General features: G+C 49.8%; 1 protein-coding gene across 1 annotated transcript; it reads left to right on the top strand.

Annotated features, from left to right (window-relative positions):
- The first annotated feature begins 2,063 nt into the window (after window positions 1-2,063).
- Window positions 2,064-4,243, top strand: LOC146204264 (uncharacterized). The gene is made up of 2 exons (XM_084586345.1): window positions 2,064-2,821; window positions 4,104-4,243. Exons 1-2 carry the CDS (start codon window positions 2,394-2,396, stop codon window positions 4,159-4,161), a joined length of 486 nt encoding a protein of 161 aa, XP_084442471.1. The 5' UTR covers window positions 2,064-2,393; the 3' UTR covers window positions 4,162-4,243.
- Window positions 4,244-16,099: the final 11,856 nt, after the last annotated feature.

The raw sequence follows: 16,099 nt of genomic DNA, 5'->3' as shown, positions 1-16,099 counted from the left end.
CAACCCCCCAACATAGATTTTTGGAGCCCCGCCGGTGTGGCACAGTGGTTACGGCGCTCGAATACTGTTCCCAAGGACGCGGGATCGAATCACGGCCTTGGCGGCCGCTTTTCGATGGAGGCGAAAAGCAAGGTGCCCGTGTGCTGTGCGATGTCAATGCATGTTAAAAAACCCCAGGTGGTCGAAATTTCTGGAGCCCTCCACTACGGCGTCTCTCATAGCTTGGGACGTTAAACTCCACAAAACCAACCAACCATAGACTTTCGGAAAAGCGCAACTAATTTAGTTAGCAACTGTTGAGTATCCTAGCAGGGACGGCGCCAATTTATAGTTATAGTGATGACCAGTATGGTGTTTTGTTTTTTTGACATTTCAAGCGAATTTGTGGTTCTTGTTCACTCGCTTTCGTGCGACAAGGTGCATGATCCCTTACAACTGCCCTGGAATGTATTTTGCATGGTCTTATAAAAGGACAAGTAAATAGAACGTCCCACGGCGATTCTTCTTTGGAGGTTTGAACATAGCCCAGAAGGGAGCTCGTAGGGACATCCTGCGCATTACCGTTAGAATGTGGGATGTAGGAATTTAAACGGGACGTCCCTGGGAGTTGGTGTGTTGTCTGGGCCACAAAGGCACTCCCCGTCGCCCAAGGAGCTCCGCTCCTTATTTTGGCCGATTTCAATGCGCACTACCCATCCTGGGGCTACCTGAAAACAAAAAAGAAAGGCCGCATCCTAGCAGAAACCTTATGCTTACCATGCTGAACGACCAATCTCAACCTACTCGATTTGGCAACAGTGTCACGCGTGACACCAGCCCCGATCTCACACTAACCCACGGCGATAAAGCTTGCCTATATGGGAAAACACACTGGAAACTTCAGGCAGTGACCATTTCATTCTGATCATCCACCTTGCAAGCAAAACGCATCGACACATGCGCGCCAAAATCACTGATTGGACAGCATTTAGAAGAGAGCAAGCCAGCCGTGATCACCATCACTGATTACGTTTTCTGGGCATCGAACCGATAGCTGATGTCGAGTATATTTGGTCTAGACCTAATTCTAAGTCATAAATAGTTACTGCTAATTAGCTAATTCTGAATAAAATTAAAATTCATGCTTTACCGCCGTACGCAAGGTCTGGAATCTGAACCTCGCCTATGAGACTTTCGCCTACAACGTCGCACTGCAAGGGACCATCCAAATGATGCCTTCTGGACTCTCGATGGCAAGCTCTCAAAGACAGCCTCTACATTGCTGCCCACCTGCAACTTATAGAGAAAGCCAGACTCCTTGCCAGATTGCGTATTAAGCTCAACAACCGAGCGACTGCCCGACTGAATACGCCACATGGAGTACAAGAGAAGTCATCGTGCGCGGCTGTTGGCGCCGAAGCACCCCTGTGGACTTCGCGAAAAGCTCCTGTCCGACTAGCTCGGTTGAACAAGTTCCGTCGTCTACGCGAAGTGCAAGGCACCTGACCTCTAAGTACATCTGAACCCTGAAAACATCTTTCGACCGCCCTGCTATTGACTCCCATCTCCTGCACCTGTGGGACGCCCGCGCAGAGGCCTGGTGAAACGTTGGCGCCACCAGCGCCACGAACGCGCACGCCGCATTACAACTGTTACAACCCTAACGCAAGCTGCGGAGGCCTATGCATGAAACCTTGCTCAATCAAATTGACTGAGAAGATGTGATTCCCTGAGTGGTAACTGCTGTATCGTATCTTGCAAGATAAGGAGGCGGTGGCCGCGTCCGGCTTGGAACGAGCGTTCACAGCTCGAACAGCGCATGAGCAGCCCTCGCCATCTGCACCCCCCCCCCCCCCTCTCCCGGGCCATGGGTTAAAAGGCACTAGCTGGTTACCAATAGAGGCTGAGAAGATGTGATTCCCTGAGTGGTAACTGCTATATCGTATCTAGCCAGATAAGGAGGCGGTGGCCGCGTCCGGCTTGGAACGAGCGTTCACAGCTCGAACAGCGCATGAGCAGCCCTCGCCATCTGCACCCCCCCCCCCTCTCCCGGGCCATGGGTTAAAAAAGGCACTAGCTGGTTACCAATAGAGGCTTCTATTCCTGCTCCCTGGATGGACTGTCTTCTTAGTATGCTGCGGCTCCACGTAGCACTGGCGACGAGGATGGGATTCCAGGCGGACAGCAGCTGAAGGCAGCAGGCTGGCGTCTCAACCCCCTGTTTTCGACGACACTGTGAGAATTTGGAGCACATATCGGGTGCGACTAGAAGCCTATTTTGAAGGCAACGAGATTACCGATGCGGGAAAGCGCCGGGCTCTGTTTTCGTTATTGAGCAACAGTGTCGTCCACGTCTTGCATGGGCGCTAACCGTCAGTTTCCATCAACTCCCGGACGTATGAGGATATCGTGAAATGCCTGAAGGAGCACTATACAACCCGGAGACCAACGAAATAACGGCAAGCTATTCGTTCTTCATGCGCAGGCAGCTAAACGGAGAAAGTGCGCGAGACTACGTCACCGAGCTGCGGCGCCTCGCCGAAAACTGCAACTTTGGCACAACTCTGGACCGTATGCTGCGAGACCGCATCGTTTGCGGAATTCGAGATGAAGAAACCCACCGATACTTATTGGCGCGTAAAAAGTTGACCCGAGATGAAGCCGCAGAATTCGTCCTGGCTTCAGAGAAAGCGAATAAAGACGCTCGCGGCATGTGGGAGACTGGCAGACAGAGCAGTGGCGTCAACGGGGCTCACGTACGAAACGGCTGCGTGCCGACATCGCAACACCGCCTAGCTGCTACCAGTGTGGCAAAAGAGGGCACCTGGCCAGGACTTGCAAGGTAGGCCATTCTCGCTTATCAGGAACGTACGCTGTCAGTGAAACGGTATCCGAAAGCGAACAAGAAATGCTGCACGCGCTTGGGGCACAGACACGGTGCAACCTATTGAGCGCGTGTTAACGTGGGAGGGCCGCAAGCTGCGCATGATTATCGATACGGGGTCACCGGTCAGCCTGATACCCAAGAACGTCTTCAAAAATCATCGTAAATGGTGGCCGGCGTTACGGAAAACTTCTCTTCGCCTTTCATGTTTCCTGGGGCCGCTGCCGGTTTTCGGCAAACTGGATATGGAAGTGCAGCGGGGGTCAACGGGGGTGAGCAGCTCACTGGTGGTTGTGGATTGTAAGGGCGTCTCCTTTGCGGATGAAATACGATAGGCGCTTTTCACAGAGCGGGTGTGTCCCTTTTGGAAAAGAGAAAGTGCTTGCGTAAATGGGACTGGCACCAAGTTACAGAAAGTTCTAGACGACTTTTCAGACCTCTTTGAAAATAAGCTGGGGTGCTGCCCAGTCAAAAAAAAAAAATCAATGGGTCCAATTGGGAAGACCAGTCAGATTAAACTGGTTCTGCCAATCCCAAATGGTTTGTCCAATGGGTACTGTCCAACCCAACAAGTTTCTGCACTCCCAATTGGGACGCCCGGTTGGTTTCGTGACTCCCAATTGGGAATGAAGAAACCAATTGGGCGTCCCAATTGGGACTGAAGAAACCAACGGGGCATCCCAATTGGGATTGAATAAACCCATTGAGCTAATGGGAAACCCAATGGGTTACTTCAATCCCAATTGGGATTCCTTCGCTCCCAATTGGGACGCCTATTTGAAACGAAGTGGGCTTCCGACTGGGCTTCCCATTGGTTCTAATTGGTCCTAAGCAAACATTCCCGATTGGGGAAGTCAAGTCAGTGATATCCTTGACTGAGATGATCTATAAAGAGACAACAGTGAAAAATTTTAAGTTTTTATAAAAAGTATAAGCCGATTAATCTTAATTGATTACATCATGTTCACTGTAAGTGTAGGCATAATTAAATAAGTTAACTCTGAATAACAAAGATGTGTCACTGGTCCCAGCAGCACTGTTCAAAGGATGGAGTATATAAGTCTGCAACTTGTGGATATATGCATTGAATCTGTTTTAGTTCCGTGTGTGTAATTCTTGCTTGTCTCTCATGATTTCTGTAAAAAAATTTAATTTCATTCCACTTTTATAAAAGTCGGCTCCCCTATAACTTCTGCACAGAAAACATTGAAATTGCATCTCCATTCTTTTTTTTTTTCAGCTATGTGAGTTCAAACCATTTGGGCTCAATGGGTGTGCCATTTGAGTTCAATAGGTGAACCATTTGGTCTTCATAGGTAACCAATTGTTCCCATTGGGAGAATCAATTCATATTAAATGGTCAGCCCCAATGGGTGGCGAAAACACAATTGGTTTTTGACCAGTTCATTTCAATTGGGAAATTCCCAATTGGACCCATTGAATTTTTTTGACTGGGTGCAAGGGACCACCCGTGAAGCTATACCTTAAAAAAGGTGCTCAACCACGATTTTGTAAGGCCCGGACGGTCCGGTACGCCATGCGGGCGCAAGTATCCGCCGAGATCGACCGGCTAGTGGAAGACTGAGTGCTGTCGCGCGGTCAGCGTTGCAGAATGGGCAACACCGGTAGTGCCTGGCAAAGAAGAATGTGGACATCCGGCTGTGCGGAGATTTTAAGCTCACCATCAATAAAGCGACACAACTTGAGCAGTACCCTCTCCCAAAAATTGATGACATTTTTGCAGCCTTATCCGGAGGCGAGGTGTTCAACACACTCGATTTGCGCAACGCGTACAACCAGCTTTCCTTTATATGAGGAAGCCAAAAAGTTAGCTGTGCTGAATACCCACCAAGGTCTGTACTGCTACAACTGGTTAGCCTTCGGCATTGCATCGGCCCCCGTTGTGTTTCAACGCCGCATGGAAGCTGTTTTTCAGGGCCTACCGGGTGTGAAGGTTTACCTGGACGACATCATAATTGCGGACAAAGGACACATGTCACTTCTATGGAAGGTGTTCCAGAGGCTACGAGACAATGGTCTGATGCTGAATCAGGCTAGTGCCGGTTCCGCAAGAAAGAAGGGTCATTCTTGGGGCATCGAATCGATGCAAGAGGCCTCCACCCGCTTCACAACTTGAAAGCAGTGCGGGCGACGCCGACACCTACATCGATAAGCCAGCTGTCGTTCTTAGGACTGGTTACGTATTACTCTAAATTTCTGCCGTACTTGTCCTCCACACTGACTCCACTGTGCCACTTGCTGTCCAAAGGGGTCTCGTGGAATTGGGGGCCAGCTCAGGGAACAAAGCGCGCCATGTGCAACGCCAACTTCCTCGTTCATTACGATCCGCAGAAGCCCCTAAGACTTGAGTGCGATGCGCCAGCAGTGGGAGTAGGTGCATGCAGTTCTGTCGCATCACATCAACGGAATTGATCATCCCATTGCATTTCGTTCAAGAACGCTGACGAAAGCGGTGCTCAATTATTCACAACTAGGGAAGAAAGCTCTGGCATTAGATTTGGGAGTTACCAAGTTTTGGGATTATCTGTTCGGCAATAGATTTACCCTCGTTACTGATCATTTGCCCCTGACCGGTTTACTGCGTCCCAACAAACCAGTCCCGCACATGGCAGCTGCGAGATTCAGCGCTGGACGCTATTTTTAGCAGCATATCAGTACAATTTTGAGTACCGGAAGGGAGAGCTAAATGTGAATGCCGACGCGTTAAGCCATTTGCCTTTGCCGAGGTGTGAGAAGGACGATGAAAGCGAGCTGGAAGAGTATGTCCTGCATGCGCAGGCATTGGATGATTTCGCTATTTCCGCGCAGAAAATGGCAGACCAGACCGGCGAAGATGAAATAACAAGTGAAGACTTGGGTCTTGCGCGGCTGGCCAAGGCGGTTAGGTAAGAACGAATAGTGGTACTAGCCGTTTTTCATGCGCAGGCACGAGTTAGCTGTAAGCAACGGAGTTATCTTCTGGGGCCATCGCGTTGTTTTGCCTGAAGCAGCGCAGGAATTTGTTTTGAAACAGTTGCACGACACGCATTTCTAAAGAGCAGCCTCTCGCGCCAGGGATGCTCGTACGTGCTCGACAGTACAATAATCCTGGTGAAAGGTGGCTACCCGGGACCGTGACGGATGTTAAGGGCTGAGTTTGGTCACAGTAGACACGCCAATGGGGGTGCAGCGGTGTCATGTGGATCAAGTGCGACCACGGGGATCGCCGACTGCAGTCAAGAAGGAAGTCAGCGAAACAAAGCTTAGTGCCGAGCAACCCTCAGAGGTAGGGCCCTCCGGACTCTGCGAAACGCAGTCAACAGACTAACAAGCAGCTCCAGCCAGGCAGCCCTCAGGTAATAAAGAGACGACTGGCTCCAGCGAACCAATGGAGAATACAGATGCAGCAATAGAACCAACTTACCAAGACGCTCATGTCGCACCTGCAAGCCTCCTGACAGGTTGCAGCTATAGGAGGAAGTGCTATATCGTATCTGGCAAGATAAGGAGATGGTGGCCACGTCCGGTTTGGCGCGGGCGTTCACAGCTCCAACAGTGCATAGCAACCCTCGCTATCCCCCCCCCCCTCTCCCGGGCCACGGGTTAAAATGCACTGGCCGGTTACCAATAGAGGCTTCTTCTATTCCTGCTCCCTGGATAGACTGTCTTCTTAGTATGCTGCGGCTCGACGTAGCAGAATACCCTTAGCTCAAACAAACTTTGAGCTTACTCGGATGCCTCATAGACCCCAACAACTCCAAAGCGAACAATGCAAGAGCCAATAGCTCCTCTAGACGGTTATCGCGGCTCCTATAGAGACATCATCATTAAAAAGAAGTACTTCTGCACCACAGTCGACACGGACCCCCTCACTGCCTATACTGGACAGCCGGGACTATAGATGCGGAATTCACCGTCACAGAAATATATCTAGGCTGCTATCCTAGTCATGCGCAGAAGCCAGCTCCTGGGAAAGACAAAATCACGGTGGGACTCGTCGCCAATCTTCATGACGCAGCCCTCACGCAGCTCACGAATTACATTAACAACTGTTGGCGCACGTACGGGCTGGCTACCAGAAGAGTGGAAGACTGCGGAGGTGCACTCTATCCCCAAATCGGGAAAATCGATAAAAATTACCAATCTACAGCCCATCTCTCTCACCTACTGCGCAGGGAAAATCATGGAGAAGGAGGTAAACATAAGGCTCACCTGATATCTTGAAGAAAATGACTACTACCCACACACCATGTTCGGATTCCGGCCCGGCCTATCCACCCAAGATATACTCCAGCTTAAGGAAGAACTCATAACCTTCCCTAACAAGCCTTTGCCGACCTCGGTCTGGCACAACCCAGCCAAATACAGCTAGGCACACGCGGCACGCCACAGCTAGGGTGCTGTTTCACCGCCCTTACTTTTCCCAGCCCAGCTAAATCAGGTGTTGCATATGCCGTACGCCTTCCACGCGGATGACATCATTTGGACCACGGCCTATTCTACCGCGGAAATCGACGACCGCCTTCAAGAGGCCATAACCATTGTGCAAGCCTACCTAGCTAACTGCGGCCTCACTTGCTGCCCCGAAAAGTTGGAGTTGCTGGTACTACACAGCTCCCGCCAACACAGATCCACTGTTGAAGTCAACCTCCCAATGCCACAGAAGGACCCCATCACTGTTCTAGGCCTTTACATCAACGACATGGGCAGAGATGGGTACGCCCTCACTCGGCTCAAAAACACCAGTCTGCAGCTTGCGCGTATGATAGCCAGGGTCAGTACCAACAACTAGGGTATGCTCGAACAAGACACCCTGCGCCTGGTTCAAGCATTCATCATTAACAGAATTGTGTATTTGACACCGTATTTGCACCTCAACACGGGTGACTATAAGAAAATTGATGTCATTATACGAAACTCAGTTAAAAGGGCTCTGGGCCTGCCCCAAAGCACTTCCACAGAGCGCCTTTTGCAATTAGGGATGCACAATACAGCCGAACTCCTTGTCGCCCAACGCGCCACCCAGATTAATCGACTAGCAGCAACCTGCATGGGCCAGACCGTTCTTATGGACTTAAAGGGACACTGCAGCGGTTTTCAAATGTACCAATACTATGGGCTTTTGAAGTAGATTATTTGTTGATCATGCCTGTGAAGTTATTTTGTTCGGTTATACATAAAACACCTGCGCAATCGTCGACTAAAAGCGCGCAATTCAAATTTACCGCGCCCCGCGCGACAGCTACAGAGGAGGAAAACGGAGGGAGAAACCTCGCATCTCCCTCCATCGTGACGTCACCCTTAGGAGCCGGAGGCATTCAGAGCCAACGGAGGGGGTTTTCGGCGTGCGCTGTTCCTCGTTTTGCGTACGTTGCGGACGTACAAAGCACGTCAACTTAGTGTTGTACACCTGATACAACATAGCTCTGCATGTGTTCGGATGCACGAACAGCTGTGGACGCGACGATGTGATCTTCCATTGTATTAAAAGCTCGCTGCGCAATGTGGTGTTGCTGAGAAGAGAGATAAATTCAAGCCGACCAAAGGAAACATTCTACTCGAAGCATTTTCGTAACTGTGACCACATGAAGTTTGTTTCTAATGCGATTTCTATAGGGCTTTGTCAAAAAGGCATGGCTGAACCATGACACGGTTCCTTCTGTTTCCTTGTACAAAATAGCCGGGACAGTCATCTCCGATCCCTTCGTGGACTGCTATCTCATGATGGGACGATCGGACAGCATCGGCGCATGGTTGTATTCGCGTGTCTCCTTTTTTTTTTCTTTTTTTTTTCGCAAAAGCTTCGCGCAACGGCTTCTGTGCTAAACATGGACTACGCATCAGTAGCACGCGCTGATGATTTTTGCGAACTAGCAGATGATTAAGAAGAGTCCACTGCTGTGTCGAGCTAGGTTGTGAAGACTGCGAGATCTTTTCCAGCACGGCACGTGCCTGATATGTTCGTGGAACCCTGACGGGAGCATTATTAGAAGATAAGGAGTGTACCGCTCAGCTGGGTAGAGGCACATTCAGGTAAGGAGCGCAAAGAGTGAGGTTTCCTTCGGTGCGTCCAAGCAATCAATCATCAAAGTTGTTCATACATGACCTTGCAATTTTGCATCCGTTGCTGCCTCGTCATTTTACATAGCCCTGTCTTGTTTGGAGATGTAAATTAAGTTGGAAATGAAAACGACGAAGCTCTTGTAAGAAAACACTTTTCGGAAACACGGCTTTCTCATGAAGGTATGGGTGCGGAGGAGTTGCAGCTTGGCTTTCAACATATGTCAGCCGTCAATTCACTAAACGTGTATTGTGACAGTACGATAAAAAGGAAAGGCTTTCAACGTCTGCTAAATGTGGTGTGACTCAAGTAGAATTCTGCGCGCATTTGACTTGCTCTCCAGCACAATGGTCCCGTCAATGCCTCGTATGCATTGCAGAGCTCCGCAACCGCGCTTCGCTTATTGTTCATTTGTCTGGTGGTAGCTGTGTACTGCTTCACCCTTTCTATAACATTCGTCGTTTTCCCAAGGTTCCACGACTGGCATTCAAAGCAGGATTTGGTACACCAAGCTTTGGGTTCATTTTTCATAACAATGACCTTTCGGGCGGGGCGAGAGCTGAGACGGAGGTAGTCGGCTAGGGCATTGTTCGCTGCCCTTCCTACCCAGGAAAATGCGGGCCGAGGTTTCGCTGAGGGCCTTGTAGTTTCTACTAATAATGACACAGACTATTTTTTAAAATGCCTGTAACTAAAGCAAGTTTTCATGCCGAATCTACGCTCCCCACAACGAAAGTGCTGCATCGTTTGTGGGCGTATCTTGTACGAATACATGCGGTAAAAATCCCGATGGTCATTCGTGTGGAAATGGCATGCCATAACGACATTCACAAAGCCGCAGAGAGCTGCGATGAACCCAGCGCAGCAAAGGAGCCGCACCGGCAGCTTCCCCGCTCCTCAGAATGTCGTCACGTGACGTCTTGGCCAATCACGGGCGGCGGCGCGACCCGCGGTGAGCCCCGTCGCGCGGGCTGCGTATATCTCTGCTGAAAAAAGGATATTTCTGCTTTCTTCTGCCTAATTTTAATCTGATATTCGAGCTCGCAGCATGAAAAACTATGGCTTTCTGCTGAAAGCCCAACTTTTGCAACAAGTGCTGCAGTGTCCCTTTAACCTGACTAGCCTAGGTCTCGTACAGGACTAGACTAGGTCTCGTACAAAAGCTATACCGCCCGGGTGGTCAAACTCGTTCATAGCCAATCCCTATAGACCCCGCAACATGCATCCTCTGTTCCGCCAAGGGTGCCGAAGGCGCGGGCCAAATACACCCAAGAAAAGTACGGGACAGAAACTGAATATGCTACTATGTAGAGGCAGCAAAGTCAGAAGTGGAGTACATGGTAGCGGTTGTGATTCACCAACAACACCACCGTCTGCGATGACAGTATATAGAAATGGAGGAGGAGGTGGCCATCGCTTTAGCCGCCACACATACCACCTGCGCCATATAATCACAGATTCTATGGCTGTCTATCGCAACTACATCAAAGGATGAATATGTCCCCAGGCGGCCAGAATATTAAAAAATCATGGACACCCGGAACAAGACAAATTCCTCGTCTGGACAACGGGACAAGTGCGTCCATGCCGCTGCCTGAGTTCTCCTCCCCTGGGCACGACCACTCTATCCTCCACACGCCCCTATCCCGGCCTCTGGCGACGTACGCGGAGAGGTTACAGCACTGCAGACTCTCTCGCAGAAAATATTCACCCACAGCCAAGGGGTTCTCCAAAGCGGAGGAAGTTAGATAGTGATGCCTACAGACAGGTACAGTCATGGACAATATTTTGCGAGACGCCGGAGCCCCGTTTCAAAGCTGCCTCTGGGCCACTAGGCGGCGTGGTGCGCGCGTCGAGGTTGCGCGGGCCGATGACTAGGCGCATGCCCGTCCTATATGCGTCCGCTGGCCTTTCTCCTCGCTCGTTTTGTTTGAAGCGCTGCTTATTCCGCACTTGGGCGCGGCTGGCGCTGTTTACTGCTCGCGCCGCTCGAGCTATGCGGCCGTCGTGCTCGGCGTGCAGCCAGTCGAAAGCGATAACAGCGCTCGTGCACGGGGCCCGCCACCTTTATACCGAATCATTTAGATCTGTTTCTTTTTTCCTTTCAATAATAACATAACTTCTGGCATGCGATAAAGGTTTCGTTTCTGCAAACTGCGATGATAACATCTCGATAAAGACACTCGGTCCTTATGCTTCAACTGCGAGCGTTAGCGTGCATCGCAACTCATTCATAGTCATTGTGCCGACCAAAAGCGTAAAAGAGAGAAATAATCCTTAAGCAACAAGTTTATTGTCATAAAACAAAAAAATAAAAATAAAACAATGCAGACATCACTGGCAAACGAAAAATTCCTAATACTTGGTGAAACCGCCATCAGCAGCGATGACGCTTGCCAACCGGCGTGGCATCGATTCGTAAAGGGAACGAACCACATCTGTGTCCGCACGAAGCCTTTCCCATTCACCTCTGATCGCTTCCCAGAGTGTGTCTGCGTTGGCATTCCCAATGTGAGACCTCATCAGGTGAGCTTTCAATAGGCCCCACACATTTTCAATGGGACTCATGTCGGCTCCCTTCGGAGGCCATGGCAGCTGCCGCACGCCACGAGCGTCGAGAATAGCGCTCACTTTTCGAGACATGTGTACAGGACTCCTATCTTGTTGAAAAAGGTAGAATCCATCTGGGAATGGTCCGTCAAGGACATATGGCGTTAACACACTCTCAATGATGTCGACGTAGGCGTCCGAGGTGAAGGATCCATCGACTCTCACCAGAGGCCCCAGTCCATTTCTTGACATGGCGCCCCATACAGCCACGGAACAGCGACCACTGGAGAACACATTTTGCACGTATGGCGGGTCGTATCTATATAGGAGAAGAAAATCAGTACAAAGTTATAATTTGGGTCTTATGCATCAGGTTGAGCGCGAGTGAAAACTAACTTTTCCGTGTAAAAAGGTTTGATTAGCAACTGTGAATCGTTTCTAAATAGTTAGTACTTGAACCACGCTACTAAATGACAAGAGTTGTTTCGGAAGAGCAATTACTTTAGAGTAAATTGCGGCATCGGCACTAAGAAGCGTTTGCTAATGGACTCTCTTCGGAAGGGCGCTTCTATCAACATCGTGCACCTCCGAGATATTGCATGCTGAGGAGGAGTATTCGGCATTGTTTACGACGTATATTTCATTTGGGGACACGAAGACAGCAGTTTGCCGCTATATCCTACTTTATTCGTATTCTTCATATAAAATATTCAGGATTTACTTAGACACAAAAAAAAAAGGGTATCCATACCTGCAATTCACTGGCCTCCAAACTTGGCACTTCTGGTCCCAGCGGGTGGAAAGAGAAGACTCGTCCGAGAATATAACTTCGGACCAGTCGTCCACAGTCCACCCTTTCAGAGAGTTGGCGAACTCGAGCCGTTCCTTGCGCTGTTTAGTTGTCAGATGCGGCTTCTGGGCAGCCATGCACGATCGGAGACCAATTTCTTTGAGCCGCCGCCTGATAGTTTTAGCAGATATATTCAGTGCAAGTTCCTTGAGGATTTCTTCTGCAGTCATGAAGGGGTCGGCCACCGATGCCGCTATGATCAGGAGGTCATCTTCTTCTGTTGAAGCTCTCGGTCGACCTGGGCGCTTGGAATCTGCCAGGCTGCCTCCATTGTGGAAAACGCGAATGGTTCGGGCTACTGCAGATTTGGAACGACCGGTACGGCGAGCAATTTCTCGCTGGGGAGCACCTTCCACGAAGAGACATGCAATCAGTCTCCTGTCGTCGATCGGCACTCTTGGAGGCATTTTGCAACTGGCAGGATTTGCGATGAAATTATATAGGTTTTCCTGGATATCGCTAACCAATCATAAATCAAGTAACGTCGATGGCTGAGCAGAAAATATAGGCGTTATGTGGGAACAGTGCTTGCGCTATCTCGCCTTTCTACGATCAGACGATGCAAGCATGTGCTCATCAGCCTTATCACGTCAGAGTGACTTTTAAACAACTATAGTTCGAAAATTACGGTATTACATCACATAAAATGACAGTACATTTTACGGCCTTACGTCCCCGACGTGATAAGGCTGATGAGCACATGCTTGCATCGTCTGATCGCAGAAAGGCGAGATAGCGCAAGCACTGTTCCCACATAACGCCTATATTTTCTGCTCAGCCATCGACGTTACTTGATTTATGATTGGTTAGCGATATCCAGGAAAACCTATATAATTTCATCGCAAATCCTGCCAGTTGCAAAATGCCTCCAAGAGTGCCGATCGACGACAGGAGACTGATTGCATGTCTCTTCGTGGAAGGTGCTCCCCAGCGAGAAATTGCTCGCCGTACCGGTCGTTCCAAATCTGCAGTAGCCCGAACCATTCGCGTTTTCCACAATGGAGGCAGCCTGGCAGATTCCAAGCGCCCAGGTCGACCGAGAGCTTCAACAGAAGAAGATGACCTCCTGATCATAGCGGCATCGGTGGCCGACCCCTTCATGACTGCAGAAGAAATCCTCAAGGAACTTGCACTGAATATATCTGCTAAAACTATCAGGCGGCGGCTCAAAGAAATTGGTCTCCGATCGTGCATGGCTGCCCAGAAGCCGCATCTGACAACTAAACAGCGCAAGGAACGGCTCGAGTTCGCCAACTCTCTGAAAGGGTGGACTGTGGACGACTGGTCCGAAGTTATATTCTCGGACGAGTCTTCTCTTTCCACCCGCTGGGACCAGAAGTGCCAAGTTTGGAGGCCAGTGAATTGCAGGTATGGATACCCTTTTTTTTTTGTGTCTAAGTAAATCCTGAATATTTTATATGAAGAATACGAATAAAGTAGGATATAGCGGCAAACTGCTGTCTTCGTGTTCCCAAATGAAATATACGTCGTAAACAATGCCGAATACTCCTCCTCAGCATGCAATATCTCGGAGGTGCACGATGTTGATAGAAGCGCCCTTCCGAAGAGAGTCCATTAGCAAACGCTTCTTAGTGCCGATGCCGCAATTTACTCTAAAGTAATTGCTCTTCCGAAACAACTCTTGTCATTTAGTAGCGTGGTTCAAGTACTAACTATTTAGAAACGATTCACAGTTGCTAATCAAACCTTTTTACACGGAAAAGTTAGTTTTCACTCGCGCTCAACCTGATGCATAAGACCCAAATTATAACTTTGTACTGATTTTCTTCTCCTATATAGATACGACCCGCCATACGTGCAAAATGTGTTCTCCAGTGGTCGCTGTTCCGTGGCTGTATGGGGCGCCATGTCAAGAAATGGACTGGGGCCTCTGGTGAGAGTCGATGGATCCTTCACCTCGGACGCCTACGTCGACATCATTGAGAGTGTGTTAACGCCATATGTCCTTGACGGACCATTCCCAGATGGATTCTACCTTTTTCAACAAGATAGGAGTCCTGTACACACGTCTCGAAAAGTGAGCGCTATTCTCGACGCTCGTGGCGTGCGGCAGCTGCCATGGCCTCCGAAGGGAGCCGACATGAGTCCCAATGAAAATGTGTGGGGCCTATTGAAAGCTCACCTGATGAGGTCTCACATTGGGAATGCCAACGCAGACACACTCTGGGAAGCGATCAGAGGTGAATGGGAAAGGCTTCGTGCGGACACAGATGTGGTTCGTTCCCTTTACGAATCGACGCCACGCCGGTTGGCAAGCGTCATCGCTGCTAATGGCGGTTTCACCAAGTATTAGGAATTTTTCGTTTGCCAGTGATGTCTGCATTGTTTTATTTTTATTTTTTGTTTTATGACAATAAACTTGTTGCTTAAGGATTATTTCTCTCTTTTACGCTTTTGGTCGGCACAATAACTATGAATGAGTTGCGATGCACGCTAACGCTCGCAGTTGAAGCATAAGGACCGAGTGTCTTTATCGAGATGTTTTCATCGCAGTTTGCAGAAACGAGACCTTTATCGCATGCCAGAAGTTATGTTATTATTGAAAGAAAAAAAAGAAACAGATCTAAATGATTCGGTATAAAGGTGGCGGGCCCCGTGCACGAGCGCTGTTATCGCTTTCGACTGGCTGCACGCCGAGCACGACGGCCGCATAGCTCGAGCGGCGCGAGCAGTAAACAGCGCCAGCCGCGCCCAAGTGCGGAATAAGCAGCGCTTCAAACAAAACGAGCGAGGAGAAAGGCCAGCGGACGCATATAGGACGGGCATGCGCCTAGTCATCGGCCCGCGCAACCTCGACGCGCGCACCACGCCGCCTAGTGGCCCAGAGGCAGCTTTGAAACGGGGCTCCGGCGTCTCGCAAAATATTGTCCATGACTGTACATATTGCCACACTGCTGACCATCTTCTGGCGCCACCAAGTGGCCGAATGTCTTGGCACGTGACTAAGCGTCATCCTCGTCTCTCTCTCGAGCTTGGCTTGATTAAAAACAGCCAGCTCGGCTGTTGTGCTGCTTGCTACGTGTGTTGGTGACAATATAACACACCAGCCCGTTTAAACAAAATACACCCCGGCTTCTGTGACCCCAAATGTAAATATTGCGGGGAGAAGGCAGGCCTGCACCACAAGGTATGTACCTGCCCACACAATCCACCAGATGACCGAAATGCAGTGCCAACAATAGAGGGGTGGGAGGCTGCCCTATCCAGCTCTAGACTAGAGGCCCAACGGGCCCTCGTGACACGCACTCGGATAGCAGCGGCAGCCGCTGGAGTCCCGGACTAGGAACCCCGCCTACACATCCCCCTCCCTTATCTCAATAAAGTTTTATTGCGATAGCAATACTGCGCCAGGTTTCGGTACGTCGCGTCGTCCCGGGAAGGGCCACGTTTGAGCTTCAACAGCCGCGAAGAAGACGAAGAAGACGATGACAACGACGAAGAAGACGAAGACCGCTCGGTCACCCACAGCTAATGCTTTCGCTCCACATTCGGCTCAGCACCATTGAACCCTTCTCATTTATATGTGGGCTGGTAGCTTACGCTCTCTCGCCATACTCTTAAAGGATGAGCTTAAGTGTCCCCAATTATGTAGCACCTTACACTGATAGGGCGTGATAGGTGAACAATGTAGCAGGCAAAAGAAGCTTCCGCCGTTGCTATCGCAATTCAACTAAGGTTAACCATGCAGAGTTAAACCACAACAAATTTTTTCAGTCAGTCATCGCTATGTACCTATGGACGCGTGTTTCATATC

This window comes from Amblyomma maculatum, chromosome 1 (genome assembly GCF_055883805.1).
Source record: "Amblyomma maculatum isolate TAMU_Amacu chromosome 1, ASM5588380v1, whole genome shotgun sequence".
NCBI classification, from domain to species: domain Eukaryota; kingdom Metazoa; phylum Arthropoda; class Arachnida; order Ixodida; family Ixodidae; genus Amblyomma; species Amblyomma maculatum.
The sequence above is the reverse complement of the archived record's forward strand: the minus strand, read 5'-3'. Positions and strand labels throughout refer to the sequence as shown.